This window comes from Cotesia glomerata, linkage group LG9 (genome assembly GCF_020080835.1).
Source record: "Cotesia glomerata isolate CgM1 linkage group LG9, MPM_Cglom_v2.3, whole genome shotgun sequence".
Taxonomy (NCBI): Eukaryota; Metazoa; Arthropoda; class Insecta; order Hymenoptera; family Braconidae; genus Cotesia; species Cotesia glomerata.
In genome coordinates, this window is record NC_058166.1 from 15,643,246 (window position 1) to 15,659,118 (window position 15,873).

Sequence of the window (15,873 nt, forward strand, 5' to 3'; positions counted from 1 at the left end):
ATTTACAGTACGAAGCGCGAACAGACGTGTGCTAACTTTTGTCTCTTAAAAAGTGATTAAATAAAGACATTATTAAATATAAAAATAATAAAAATAGCATTGTTATAAATTTATCAATAACAAATATCAAAACGATGGATTTATCCGATATAGACGAAGAGTACACCGGTTTTGCAAATTTAAATTACAAAAATAATTACAATTGTGATTTATCTTCTGATGAAAATGATTCTCATAATTATAATAAAAATAAACAAAAATCTTCAATGAAAAAAAATAATAAAAATGTCTTATCATCACCTGAAATTCCGACCAATAAAGCAAGATCTAGAAAAAAGAAAACTACAGTTGTTAATGAAGATAAGGTTAGAGAAAAAAAGGAAGCGGCTAGAGTTAAATTAGAATTGAAGTTAGAAAAAAAGAGGATTAAAAATATTGAACCAGGTGAATGTTTAAAATTTATTACAGTTAATTTTCACAATGAAATTTGTAAATTTGATTTTTATAATGAAACTCTGTCAATTTTGGATTCGTCATCTGTTAAATATTCCACTAAATATTCATCAGTACCCAATAGTATTTCTTGGACAAGAACAATTGAAAATTATTCACTAGATTATGACAATAAAATTAACACATCAACAATTGAAGTTAATCAAAAATATTTATTAATTATTTGGAATTGGGACAAAGTTATACAGCTGATAAATGATAAATTATTTGTGTCATCTGTAACTTCTCTCTGTAATTCTTCAGCTAAGATGAATTTAACTTTAGTAATTTACGGAGTAGAAAAATATTTTGAGTATCATGAAAGTAAAGGCAAAAAAAAGGCCAATAATAAATTATACGAGTCTATTGATAATGTTCCTAAAGTATCCAGAAAAGTATTTGAAGTTAATTTAATTCAAATTCAATTACAAGCTAAGTGCAATAGCAGACTCATTGATGAGGCTGCTGATATGAGCTTATTAATTTATCAGTACACTAAATCAATTGCTGAAATTCCGTATAAATTGGAGATGGATAGTAAATTAAATGATCAATTGGATTTTTTTGCTAGTGGGGATAACAGGAATACTATTCAAGTTGATAAAGAAGGATATGGATTAAAAAAATTGTGGTTGAAGCAACTCTGTATTTTTAATAACTCGAGTTTAGCTGTTGCTGATGCTATTTCTTCTGTCTATCCGAGTCCTCAACAATTAATTGAAGTAATTAAATTTATTATAAATAAAAGTTTATGTGACACTGAAATTAATGAAAATTAAGTTAGCCGACATCTAAAAATTTTAGAATTTTTTTTATTGAAAAAATTGTTACAAAAAAAAATTTTTTTTTAATTTCATTCGTAAAAAACTTGAAAAACTATAAGTGCAATTTTTTAAAAATATTTTTTAGTTCTAATTTAATAAATAAAAACAAAAAAACAAAAATTTGAAAACGTCCGCTAATTTTAGTATCATCTGAAATTAGCAGACATTTTTTTATTTTTCTTGAAAATTAAATTAGGTCTGAAAAATTATTTTTAAAAAATTTCATTGATGAATTTTTGAAGCTTCTAAATATGAAATTTTTTTAATAAATTATTCTTGCTGTAATTTATTTGTTAAAAAAATTCTAAAATTTATCAGATGTCCCTTCATTTCAGTATCATAAATTTATGATTGATAAATAATTATGTATTTTAATATATTTAAATTTATTACAGGCTTATTCAAATTGTTCCCGTGAAGATGGAGAAAATCTTTTGAAAGATATTCCGGTAAATATGCAACTAAATTTTTGGATTTATTTTATAAATAACTTGCATCCTTGCAGTCACTATGTGACTTCCGTGACTTATGAACTATAAATAAATAGAATTTTGCTTTATTAAATAATGACTTTTGTTAAATTGCACTGTACTTTCTTAAATATTGACGTTTTTAAAGATATAAGCTCGCCTTGATGTTACACTCATCAAGAGCTTTCATTTGAGTACCCACATGCATTTTTGATATATTTTTCATATATTCATAAATGGGTGATTCTCTGTTATGTAAGAACGTCTTAAATCTGTACAGAATTGTCCGACCAAATTATTTTTGATTTTATTAGAAAAAAAATTAACAAGGGCTACAAAACTATCAGTTTAATTATAATAAATAAACAGCCGAATTAATTTTTGCATCTTCGATATTTTTGTATCTTTTGCCATATAACATGACAGGGGACTGACTGCCAGGGGACTGATTTTTTTTTATCAAATTGAGAAAAATCAAGCAAACTATTTCAATGCATAAGTTCTCAATGAATGTTTAGATTAATTAGAATAATATTAAGACTTATGGATCCAATTTTATAAATAAATTATAAACAAAAATAGCTGCCAGGGGACTGAGTTTTGAAGTGGCCCAGCCACATATTTCCAGCACAAACGGTGCTTTGATACTAAATAAAATGACAATAAAGCGCTAACAGCCTTATGGTTATTAACTCAAGACTAGTTATATCCTTATAAACTTTACAAAAGGTAAAATAATACGCTGCATTTTTTTTTTGGCTTTGAACTTCTGGCAGGGGACTGATCTTAAAATGCCTGGGACAAACTTTGGTTTAATGAATTTAATGAAACAAATTAACTTTCGGTACTTTTTATTGAAGAAGATTGTTAGTTAACTAATTAAGTTTATAAACATTATGGACCAAATTATATATTATTGACGAATAACTTAAAATTTAATCTTAAAGTTTTAATTTTGGGACTGGGACAGCCCAGGGGACTGACATTTCGGTGGTTTACGAATTTATAGCAAAAAAACAAAAATTTATTCCATTTTAGTTTTCAATGCTCCGAATAGAAATGTTTTTTTACTTTCGTAATAAATTTTTTTTAGTAACAAAATAACAATTTTTCTAATAAAAAAATGCTTGGGACAGCAAAAAATATCCTTACAGAGAATCACCCATATATCATATATATAAAATATATAAATATATGAAATATTAATGTGGGTACTCAAATAAAAGGTCTCAATGAGTGTATTGTCGAAATGAGCTTATATCGTTAAAAATATCATCAGTAGACAAAATACAATGTAATTTCTTAATGATTGACATTTTTAAAGATATAAGCTCACCTTGATGTTACACTTATCAAGAGCTTTCATTTGAGTACCCACATGCATTTTTGATATATTTTTGATATATTTATACATATCATATATATATAAAATATATAAATATATGAAATATTGATGTGGGTACTCAAATGAGAGGTCTCGATGAGTGTAATGTCGGGATGAGCTTATATCTTTAAAAATGTCTATAGTTTACAAAATACAATGTCATTTCTTAATTATTGACATTTTTAAAGATATAAGCTCATCCTGATGTTACACTCATCAAGAGCTTTCATTTGAGTACCCACATCAGTTTTTGATATATATATATATATATATATATATATATATATATATATATATATATATATATATATATATATATATATATGCTATATATATATATATATATATATATATATATATATATATATATGAAAAATTGATGTGGGTACTCGAATGAAAGGTCTCGATGAGTGTAACATCGAGATGAGCTTATATCTTTAAAAATGTCAATATTTCACAAGATAAAAGGTAATTTCTTAATTAATTGATTGTTTGTAGATTAAAAGATCAATAACTTCAACTGCAGCATCGAGAAAACTTGGACCCGAGCTTAGTAAAAAAATTTACACATTATTTACATCTAAAAACGGAGAACAACCCATTCAAATTGATAAATAGCCAAAAATTGGTAAGTACAACTAATTTTTAGACAAATAATTTATTAACAGCAATTATTAATCTATTTAACAATTTTAGGTAGTAAAAAGTGTGATAATTACATCGAATTATAATTTTCGACCAGTACTATATCATGAACAATTATTAAAAATAGTATTGACTAATAATAAGTAATAATTAATAATTATAAATATTGCGGAGATGAAAAATAACATACTGTGAAGTCAAATAAAATGAGACAATATAACAATTTATATTTAAACTAAAAATAACTCCGCTAGATTATCAAATGTCTGACTCGTCAAACAATTTACAGTCCTTAGTTTTAGTTTGTACAAGTTTTTTTTCATTATCTACAATATTATGATTATCATTATCATTATTACTTTTATCTGCTAATTTAGATATAACTTTAATAGGTGTTGTTGTAAACGATGAATGACTTTGATCGCCGACAATTAATTGGGAAGACGGACGCTTATTTTTAGTTAACACCACTTGATCAGTATATTTCGTTGAAGTTCCAGAATTTTGTCGTTTTGATAATATTATTTTAGTATATTTAACAGGTTGTTGATTGCTTCCAGAAGACGAAGATTGAGTAGAAGAAATCGATGAATTTTGCATGCGTCTTTGAAAGACAACACGATTAACGAGACTTGAGTCTGATTGATTTAAATCCTGATCAATTTTTTTTGGTGTTATTTTACTCGTAGGTCTTTGATAAACTTTACCTTCTTTATTACTCAATAAAACAACTTTTGTCGGGTTTATTTTATTGACTGGTTTTTGTTGAATTGAATCATTGATAGTGGTGAGAGGCAAAGAAATAGGTGGTGCTTTTTCAATAGCATTTAAATTATCATCATCTTTAGCAAATATTATTGGTATGTCTAAAATATTTCCGAGATCATCATCGTCAACTTCTAATGACGGATTATTTTTAATTAATGGTTGGTGGGATTTTTGCCATTGATTTTTATTTATAGGCGTTATTTTAGGCAGTGTCTCATCATTTTTCAGTGAATTTTTTATTTTATTCGACCACGGCAGTATTGTTATTGAATTCGTACTTTCAGTCGCTGGAGTAATTTCGTTAACTCTTGTGATATTGATTGCATTATTTAAATTAATATTTCCACCTGAACTCGTACACTCCATCACTATAAAAATCCATTAATATATTTTACATTTGTATTAATGATACTGAAATCAGCAGACGTTTAAAATTTTTTTAATTCTTATCATTAATTAAATTATAAATAAAAAAAATTACTTTTAGTTTTTCAAATTTTCTTCATCTGAAATTTTTATTTTTTTTGATAAGAAAAATTCTAAAAATTGTCAGATGTCTGCTAATGTCATTTTCATTTGTATTATATATATTTGAATTATTCACATTATTAATTAAATGAAATCAACTTTAATGGAAACGATATAAATTACAGGAGTAATGGATTCAAGGATTAAAGGATAAAAATCAAATTAATCCAAATTATAAAAAAAATGTTTATTTAAAACACAAAAATTAATTTATCAAAAATTTTTTTAATTTACATATTCTTTAACCAACAATGGTTGACAATTTAAAAAAAAATAGTCATAATTTAATTATAAATGAAAAAAATTTTAAATATAAAGTTGAGTTCATTTTTGTAAAAAAAATACTGATAATAAATCCTGGAAAAAATAGACCGGAAAAAATTTTTAAGTTATGAAAAATTCATATTATTTTATTAAAATTATTATAGAATATAAAAAAAAAAAATAATAATAATAATGTTAGAAATATATTTCTAAGATCGGTGATTTTACTTATTAAAGAGGATTTATCAATTTTAAGCCATCTTACCCGATCAACTTGGAGACTAATCAATTTTTTTTTATTAATTATTTCACCACAATATTGTCGGTATGAGCACTCATACCATCCTCGGGTGAATATATAATAATTTAAAAATTTTTAATTTTAAGACAATTTTAATTAGAATTATATAAAGATGTTATTTTTTGGCGCGTAACCAAAAGATCCAGGTTCGATTCCTGGTCTGGGCGTTCCGAATCATTTTTTCGGTTATCGAAAAAAGTTTCACAGAGTAAAAAATAACATCTTTGTATAATCTTAATTAAAATTTTCTTAAAATCAAAAATTTTTAATTATTTCATATATTTACCCGAGGATAGTATGAGTGCTCATACCGACAGTATTGTGGTGAAATAATTAATAAATAAAAAATTGATTAGTCTCCAAGTTGATCGGGTAAGATGGCTTAATATTAATAAATAATAGTAATAATAATATTAATATTTTTTTTTTGTAACAAAAAATGGAGCAATAATTCTAGGGGTGCTTGTTTTTCAAAAAAATTGTGGGGGTGAATATTATAATTTTTATTTTATAATAATTTTAATGAAATAATATGAATTTTTCATAACTTAAAAATTTTTTCCGGGTCTATTTTTTCCGATTATCACTGATAATATATATACATGTATTTTTTTATAATTTAACTTAATTTTTTGGTAATTTATCTGAGATAAGTTATTTTAAAAAATTGATTCAAATTTATTTTCACGATGGTTTTATACTTTTAGATATTGATATTCTACCTTTTGTCGTTGTAGATGCAGTACTAGTAGTCGTACTACTGGATTCACAGTGACTGATTGGTATTGTTTGATTAGAAATTTTTTCCTCAGTTAAATTGTCATTATTTTTTCGATTTTGTAGCAATGCAGTCAAAGATCCTCCTGTTCCAGAAGATTTATTTTGACCACCTTGAAAATAAATAACTAAATTGTTAATAAATCAGTTGATTAACTATAGTTAATAGATTTATTAAGCGCTATAAATAGCTATTCATAGCAATGGATGGTTAAACTATTTATAGCAATACCTGAAGGTGCTGCGACTCTAACTTGGTTCCCATTGGATGTTAATACCGTAACGAGTTTTGTCTCTCCAGATTTTTCCATCGTCTTATAATTATTAGTAGAGATGGATTTATTGAACGTTTTATTCATTGGTGTAATTGTTTTCAACTTTCCCGTAAAGTTTGGTGTATTATTTGATGGAATCATTTTTGGTACTTTGGAAAATAAAACAGGAGGTTTTGAATTAGAATTAGATTGAATTGGATTGTTCAATTGATTTGACGGTCCGGCGGGTAATCTTATTGGACCCATGGGACTTAAACTAGCCATAGATCCAATATTCAGTGTGATTCCGTTTGAATTTGAGGATATCTATAGAAATAAATAATCTATATTATTCAAAAAAAAAAAAAAGAAAAATTTTGTATCCAGGATAATCATATGATAAAATCGGTTTTTTTAGTGAAATTTAGTGTCACTGCAAAGGTCTTGACTTGAATTTGTGCTTTTTCAAGATTTCATATCATTCTCACTGACAGTCAATGTATTATAAATATTTGGGCTGCATTCGAAAATGCTCTTTCTCTAGATACATAATTAAGAAATGACCTTGTATCTTGTGAACTATTGACATTTTTAAAGATATAAGCTCATCTCGTGATTACACTCATCGAGACCTTTCATTTGAGTACTCACATCAATTTTTCATATATTTTATATATTTACATATATAAATATATGAAAAATATATCAAAATGCATGTGGGTACTCAAATGAAAGCTCTTGATGAGTGTAACATCGGGATGAGCTTATATCTTAAAAATTATGAATAATAAAGCATTGACCTTGTATCTTGTGAACTATTGACATTTTTAAAGATATAAGCTCATCCCGACACTATATTCATCGAGACCTTTCATTTGAGTACTCACATCAAGTTTTTACATATTTATATATATTACATACATGTATATATGAAAAATATATCAAAATGCATGTAGGTACTTAAATGAAAGCTCTTGATGAGTGTAACATCGGGATGAGCTTATATCTTTAAAAATGTCAATATTTAAGAAATGACGTTGTATTTCTTCTACTGATGATATTTTTAAAGATATAAGCTCATCCCGAGGATACACTCATCGAGACCTTTCATTTGAGTACCCACATCAATTTTTCATATATTTATATATATTATATATATGTATGTATGAAAAATATATCAAAATACATGTGGGTACTCAAATGAAAGCTCTTGATAAGTGTAACATCGGGATGAGCTTATATCTTAAAAATTATGGATAATAAAGCAATGACCTTGTATCTTGTGAACTATCGACATTTTTAGAGATATAAGCTCATCCCGACATTACATTCATCGAGACCTTTCATTTGAGTACCCGCATCAATTTTTTCATATATTTATATATATTATATATATGTATAATATATATAAATATATGAAAAGTTAATGTGGGTACTTAAATGAAAGGTTTCGATGAGTGTATCATCGTGATGAGCTTATATCTTTAAAAACGTCAATATTTAAGAAAGTACAGTGCATTTTAACTAACGTCACTATTTAATAAATCAAAATTTCATTTATTTATAGTTCACAAGTCACGGAAGTCACATAGTGACTGCAAGGTTCCAATTATTTTTATTAAATCTTAAATAAAATAATAAATATACTTACTGGAATCGGCTGACGAGCTATTATTTGATCAGACGAGCCTAATACCTGATTATTAATAATTTTGGGTTTCCGCCTTGGAACAGAATTATGTGCGTTAACATCATTAGAATTTCCCGCTGTAACAAGAGTGGATTGCATATTTAAACCTGAAGACTTATCAAAAGAGCCTTGACTCCTGTTTGGATTAAACTGACTCGGCGTACCTGAACGACTTTTCTTCTGTAAATTAGGAAAGCTCGATTCACTGTCAACAGAACTACTCGTTGAATTTTTCCGTTTCCTCGCATCTCTTTTATTCTTATCCGGATTCAACAATCCCGCTGGACGTAGCGGTAGTGGATGAGGTTGAACCAGAATCCCGCCAATAAAATCAGTAATTTCGTCCATGATACACCGATCAACCATAGCCTGAGAAATTCCTTCAGAAATTTTTTTATTACTCGATATTCTCAAGCTATCATCCGCAGTACCAACAACAACTAGACAACTTTCAACGAGTAATTTTTCTCGTACATTTTCCAAGTCATCAGGTCTTACAAGCGTTGCATTCTGACCAATTACAAACATAATAGGGCATCTTATATCCATAAGAGTGTCTTCAGGCGAGCCTCTTTTGCCTTCTGCAGTCGCAAAAGGAAATCCGAGACATATTACAGCTGTTACATGCTCCATTAGCGCAACTTGAGATGCTAGAGCCGCTCCAGTATTAAAACCAACTAAAATTAAAGGATTTCCTGGAAAATCACTTCTTACATCTTGAATCTTAGCTCTTGTAGCTTGTACAAGTTGCTCAAGGCACGTCATCATGGTCATTTTATTAGCCGACAATCCTAAATGTGAATGAACAGTAACAAGCGTTCCAAGCAATCCCAATTGTGTAATCCACTTGTGTTGACGTGGAGAAATGCTACTTCCAATTCCTGAAGGCACTACAACTAAAATTGGATTACCTGGAAGCTTTTTAGGTCTAATATTATTTAAACAAGTAGCCACTGGATCCCAGGTTCGTTTTATAAGAGCATTAAGTGTCTCTAAAGGTATAGATCCGGGTTTAACAATTGCATTTGCTGTTGGGGCAGTCATTCTGTCGACTAGCTGAGGAACTTTAGCTCTTAGTGTTTGGAGTATGTCTAAATAAATTATAAGTGCTTCTCGGGATAAATTATCAACTAGTAAGCCGTGCAACCATTGAAGTATTCTGTAGTCCCAACTTATAGTTGCCATTACCTCGCGGAATTTTTTAGCTGAGGAGTCGGTTGATGTTCGTCGGTATACTAGCTCCATTTTATTGTTCACTTTTGTTAGTCTGTGGAGGCGCTCAGAGTTTATTATCATAAATATTCGCGAAAATATTCTTCTTTGCACTGGCGACCATAATGTTTTTTCTATCTTTTCTTCCCAGTCGTCATTGCTGTCTTCTGGCCGGGTGAAGTTGATTAATCTCAGAGCTTCTTCTATTGAGTTTCGGGGATTTGTTAAGTCACTTGGGATAGATAATTTGTCTGGTTCGTCGCAATTTTCTACGTCTATTACACTTCGTTTATGCAGCTTTCTCCTAAAAATACATTATTTATTTATTGATAATTAGAGCCAACAGCCAGAGCCATTAATAGGGTTAATAATATATATACAGAGTACTTATAAGTAGACAAATTTAATTTTTCAAGTACAAGATAGCCATATGGCGAGTAAACATTGTTTACATAGGTTGAGTTCATAAATGACTCATTTATACTGCGCAGTTATGAGTGAATAACAAAAAAAAATGTAAATTATAAATTAAAAAAAAAATAATGAAAATAAATTATGACATTAAAGTTAGAAGTCACTTCACAATTTTTTAATTTTATTTAACAAAAAGATTTCTTCCAAAAAATTAATTTTAAATAATGGTATTTTTAATTTTTTTTAATTTCTACATGTCAATTTTTTTTTCTAATTTTTTTTGCACTAATTTATTTCTTGAAAAAATTTTAAAATTTATTAAATATCTGCTACTTTGATTTTTATTAATAAATTTAGCAGATATTAAATAATTTTAAGGATTTTTTTTAACAAATAAATTATAAAAAAATAAAAAATTGGCAGAATTGGCAAAAGAATTAAAAAATTCTCTATAATAACTGCTTTTACTGTCATAAATACATGAAAATAAATTTAGCAGATATAAAATAATTTTTAGAATTTTTTTTAACAAATTAATTATGGCAAAAAAGAAATAAGAAAAAAAAAATGGAAAAATGAATCTTTTCTGAAAAATAATTTTTAAAAAATTGCATTTACGATTTTTTTAAATTTCTACATATCAATTTTTTGTTCTTATTTTTTTACCATAATTTATTTGTTGAAAACATTCTAAAAGTTATTAAATTGATGAAAATAAATTTAGCAGATATTAAATAATTTTTAGAATTTTTTTTTAACAAAGAAATTATGGTAAAAAAAAAAAATTGAAAAAATGAATCTTTTCTGAAAAATAATTTTTAAAAAATTGCATTTACAATTTTTTAAAATTTCTACATGTCGATTTTTTCTCATTTTTTTACCATAATTTATTTGTTGAAAAATTCTAAAAATGATTAAATATCTGTCAAAATGATGAAAATAAATTTACCAAATATTAAATAATTTTTCGAATTTTTTTCAACAAATAAACTATGGCAAAAAAAAATTAGCATGTAGAAATTTAAAAAAATGAAAAATGCAATTTTTTAAAAATAATTTTTTGGAACAAATTTGTTAGTTAAATAAAATAAAAAAATTCTCTATCTGCTAACTTTACCGTCATAAATACATTTCACTTTAGATGAAAATAAAGTTAGTAGACACCTTTCAAAGTTACAAAGTCTCAATAAATTAAAAACATAACAACGAAAATTTATACGCCAAAATGAATGAACAGACGAACACTCATTTAGCCGAAAAATGTAAATAATTTTATAATTAGATTTAATTTACAAGCATGTATGGAAAACACTCAAATTTCATAAAGGTGGACTATCTAAGAAAATTTCCAATTCTTGATGAGTAATTTTCGGCCGAATCATTATTCGGATAGATGAAAGTCGGATGAATATAATGTCGGAACAACCCTTTTTCGAAATCAAATTAATTTAACTCTTGAGGAATATAAGATTTTACTTTTATTCGATAACCCGGTGTTTTTTATAATTTAAAAATTGTTTTTTTCGGCTTCTATTTAAGCTAATGTATTTTATTAACTTTGAATGTAGCGGAATTTTAAATTTTCTAGAGTTTTAATAATTTGGAATGTTGTCGATCTGACTAGTTGACCGCAACCCGAAAATTTAAAAAACAATGCATGGAATTTTTTACAATTTTTTTTAGTTCTAATTTAATTAACGAAAATAATATAAAAAATTGTTAAATTGTTAAATGTCTGCTAATCAAACTTTGCTATCATTCACTTGAACACCTTTAAAAATAAACAAAAATTAATTAAATATACAATACTGAAAATTCTAGTTTCAGAATTTTATAAATAAATCACTGCTAAAAAAAAAAAAAAGAGATTAATCACATGATTTATTTTTTTTAAACAAAATACTTCAATTATTCCCAATAAATTTACCTAGTTAGCGGAGGCTTGGTAAAAAATATCCTAATAGTTGGCTTGACATAAACATTCTCCGGTCTCCAGTTCCAAGGTCTAGCATAACAGTGTTCCTTTAAAATAGCACTGACTTCTTCATCGGTATATCCAGCCAATTTATGTAAAAATGATGTCAATTTATTTAAATTGTCATCAGGAAAATCCGTAGTAAGACCAGGGTGGTTGGATCCACTAGGTGAGGATGACATTGTCTTTTATTTTAATCCTCGATAAATTAATTCAAACTCTGCACAATCACAATTAATAATTTAAATATCTATCCAAGTAATTAAATAATAAACTATTAGATGAATTTATACACGTTACCTCATCATGCCCATGTTAAGCTTCGTCTTACTGCTGGGCATTTAAATTCTGTATTAATTCTTGTATAAGCGTAATAAAAATTATAAAACATTTTTTAAATAAAGCAAATTGTGCTTAATTTAAAAAAATAAAAATTTTTCACATTTAACAATTTTATATGCACGTAAATAATTTTTCTTTGTATGAATTACGTTGTGGTGTAGTATTTTATTTCCTCACTCACTCACTCTCATTGATAGTTGTTGAAATAATGATCGGATTGGCTTTGGCTTGATGCTTGCTTTTTTTCTCAACTTGTCTATAGAGTGGGGAGAGATTCATAAATTTATCAGTGAATTCAAATGTTAGATGGCGCTAAGTGAAAATTCTAACGCTTAAAATCAATTACTGTTCATGAAATTAAATGAAATGTCAAAAAAATCCAATCGAATAAATATAATGCACCAACATTTGTTCAATATTGAATCAGTATATATGCATATATAAATATACACTCCTTATTATCGGAGTGACTAAAGACACCGTCCACGGGTGGTTAAAGTCACGGGAAAAACTTAAAAAAATGACGGTTTTTCATCAACCTCACCTGTGACTGTAAGACAAAAGGGTTTTATATCACTGAAAAAATATATTAATTAAAAAATATGAATCGATTAACATAAAAAAGATTGTCCTTAATCTAAATACTAGCACATGAAAAGGATGCCGTACGCTTTTTAGGTTACATAAACAAATAAAGGCTACAAACTTGAAGCGACTGAGGTATAATACCGTTAAAAATAAATTATTGGCGCGAATTCAAAAACTAAAGGAATCGTACAAAGATTCGATTTAGATAAAAATATCGTAAAAATAAACACTACTATAATAAAAAAATATCAAAACTTAAATAAATTTATGAATAAATATGTAAATTAATATGCAGGTATTACTATAAATATTGCATTCCAATGATGAAATAGATTCGATGGTTAAAGTTACAGGTTGCTCGTCGAAGTATATCTCATTACAGTTACTATAAAATTGTATTTATTCAATTAGCATATATAAATATAACAACAGCGATGATATAGATGCATACCGTCGGTAAAAATAATTATGACACTGCAAAAAAATAAATAATTACCGCAATAATAAGTTAAACCTTATAGTCACGGGTTCATCGGATCACTATCTTATGGCATTTACTATAAAATTATATTTATTTAATTTGCATAAGTAAATATATCAACCACGACAGAATAGATGCATACCGTCGTAAAAAATAATTATGACACTGCAAGAAATTAAATAATTACCGCAATAATAAGTTAACCCTTATAGTCACGGGTTTGCTCGTACAAGTATATCTCATTACAATTACTATAAAATTATGTTTATTTAAATAGCGTGAATGAAAATAACAACAGCGATACAAATGATGCATACAGCCCTTATAAATAATAAATCTGCATCATTTAAATAAATAATTACCTCAACAATAAATAAAACCTTACAGTCACAGGTTGCTTGTACAAGTATATATTTCATTACATTTACCATAAAATTATATTCATCTCATAAGCATTAATGAATGTGACATCCGCGATGCAACAGGTGCATACAGCCCTTATAAATAATAAATCTGCATCATTTAAATAAATAATTACCTCAACAATAAATAAAACCTTACAGTCACAGGTTGCTTGTACAAGTATATCTTATTACAATTACTATAAAATTATATTCATCTCAAAAGCATTAATGAATGTTACATCCGCGATGCAATAGATGCATACAGCCCTTATAAATAATTAATCTGCATTATTTAAATAAATAATTACCTCAGCAGTAAGTAAAATCTTATAGTTACAGGTTGCTCGTCGAAGTATATCTCATTACAGTTACTATAAAATTGTATTTATTCAATTAGCATATATAAATATAACAACAGCGATGATATAGATGCATACCGTCGGTAAAAATAATTATGACACTGCAAAAAAATAAATAATTACCGCAATAATAAGTTAAACCTTATAGTCACGGGTTGCTCGTGTAAGTATGTTCCATTACAATTACTATGTAATTATATTTATTTAATTAGCATACATAAATATAACAACAGCGACGAAATAGATTCATACTGTCGTTAGAAAAGGTTAAAAAAGCTGCTAATACGTAAATAATTACCTCTATAATAAGTTAAACCATATAGTCACGGGTTGCTTGTACAAGTATATCTCATTACACTTACTATTAAATTATATTTATTTAATTAGCATAAATAAATATAACAAGAGCGAGGAAATAGTTGGATACTATCGTTAGAAATAATTATAACACTGCAAATAATTAAATAATTTCCGCCATATAATAAGTTAAACCTTATAGCCACGGGTTGCTCTGATAAGTATCTTATTGCATTGACTATAAAATTATATTTATCCAATTATCATGAATGAATATAACAACAGCGATGGAATAAATGCATACTGTCCTTATAAATAAAAAATCAACATCATCTAATCAACTAACTACCTGAATAATAAGTAAAACCTTCTAGTCACGGGTTGCTCGTATAAGTACATCTCATTACATTTACTATAAAATTATACTCATTTAGTTAGCATAAATAAATATAAGATCAGCAATGCAATAGATGCAAAGATTTGTTAGAAATAATTGAAACACTGCAAATAATTAAATAATTACCTCAATGATAAGTTAAACCTTATAGCCACGGGTTACTCTGATAAGTATGTTATTACATTTACTATAAAATTATATTTATAAAATTAGCATAAATTTATATAACAACAGAAACAATATAGATGCATACTGTCGAAGAAATAATTATAACACTGCAAATAATTAAATAATTACCTCAATGATAAGTTGAACTTTTATAGCCACGGGTTACTCTGATAAGTATGTTATTACATTTACTATAAAATTATATTTATAAAATTAGCATAAATAAATATAACAAGAGCGAGAAAATAGTTGCATACTATCGTTAGAAATAATTATAACACTGCAAATAATTAAATAATTGCCGCAATAATTAGTTGAACCTTATAGTCACGGGTTGCTTGGATAAATATCTTATTATTACATTTACTATAAAATTATATTTATTCAAATAATATGAATAAATACACAGAAAAAAAAATTAACTTGATTCAAGAGAAAAATTCTTGAACCAAATATATAATTTTGAAGAGGGTAATTGTCTTGAATCAAGACGAAAAATTTTTGAATCAAGTAAAATTTCCTTAAATCAAGAAAAATTTTCTTAAATCAAGAATTTTTCTACTCAAATTAAGAATATTAAGTTCTTCAAAATTATATACTTGATTTAACAACATTTTTTTTTCTGTGTATAACAACAGCGATGCAATAGATGTATACTGTAGTTAAAAATAATAAGTTGCCATGATTGAATTAAATAATCACCAGTATATTCAGTTGAACCTTACAGTCACGGGCTACTCGTGTAGGTATCTTATTACATATTATATAAAATTATATTTAGTTAATTAGCATAAATAAATATAACAGCCACAATACAATGACTACCCTGTTGAAAGCAA

At 26.7% G+C, this 15,873-nt stretch overlaps 2 protein-coding genes across 8 annotated transcripts in view; one reads left to right on the plus strand and one right to left on the minus strand.

The window, feature by feature from the left end:
• LOC123271463 (crossover junction endonuclease EME1) overlaps positions 1–15,873 on the plus strand; it is a 24,618-nt gene continuing 8,745 nt past the window's right edge. For 4 of the 6 annotated variants that reach the window (XM_044737811.1, XM_044737812.1, XM_044737808.1 and 1 more), the window contains exons 1-3: positions 1–1,214; positions 1,712–1,765; positions 3,669–3,798. In XM_044737811.1, the coding sequence (XP_044593746.1) occupies positions 135–1,214; positions 1,712–1,765; positions 3,669–3,788 (1,254 nt within the window). In that variant the 5' untranslated portion in view covers positions 1–134 and the 3' untranslated portion in view covers positions 3,789–3,798. Of the gene's footprint in view, positions 1,215–1,711; positions 1,766–3,668; positions 3,799–3,866; positions 4,043–15,873 lie in introns of those variants that run through there. The other 2 variants (XM_044737814.1, XM_044737810.1) reach the window with 2 other exon arrangements.
• On the minus strand, positions 4,018–12,623 carry LOC123271460 (KAT8 regulatory NSL complex subunit 3). Of its 2 annotated transcripts, XM_044737803.1 has the most exons (7): positions 12,299–12,569; positions 11,951–12,218; positions 8,562–9,913; positions 8,359–8,474; positions 6,686–7,034; positions 6,399–6,566; positions 4,018–4,951 (listed from the first exon to the last, which is right to left on the minus strand). In XM_044737803.1, the coding sequence occupies exons 2-7, from the start codon at positions 12,178–12,180 to the stop codon at positions 4,074–4,076; spliced, it is 3,093 nt and encodes a 1,030-aa protein (XP_044593738.1). In that variant the 5' UTR covers positions 12,181–12,218; positions 12,299–12,569; the 3' UTR covers positions 4,018–4,073. The 2 variants fall into 2 exon arrangements, with proteins under 2 accessions (XP_044593738.1, XP_044593737.1); XM_044737802.1 differs by having other exon boundaries at positions 8,359–9,913; positions 12,299–12,623.

What these genes read in the sequence shown, in the direction of transcription:
- LOC123271460 (XM_044737802.1), bottom strand. Translation starts at nt 12,180, where the DNA reads ATGTCATCCTCACCTAGTGGATCCAACCACCCTGGTCTTACTACGGAT. An exon ending in ACCAAGCCTCCGCTAACTAG is followed by an intron (nt 9,914 to 11,950) that starts GTAAATTTATTG and finishes ATGTATTTTTAG; the next exon opens with GAGAAAGCTGCATAAACGAA. An exon ending in TAGCTCGTCAGCCGATTCCA is followed by an intron (nt 7,035 to 8,358) that starts GTAAGTATATTT and finishes TTATTTCTATAG; the next exon opens with ATATCCTCAAATTCAAACGG.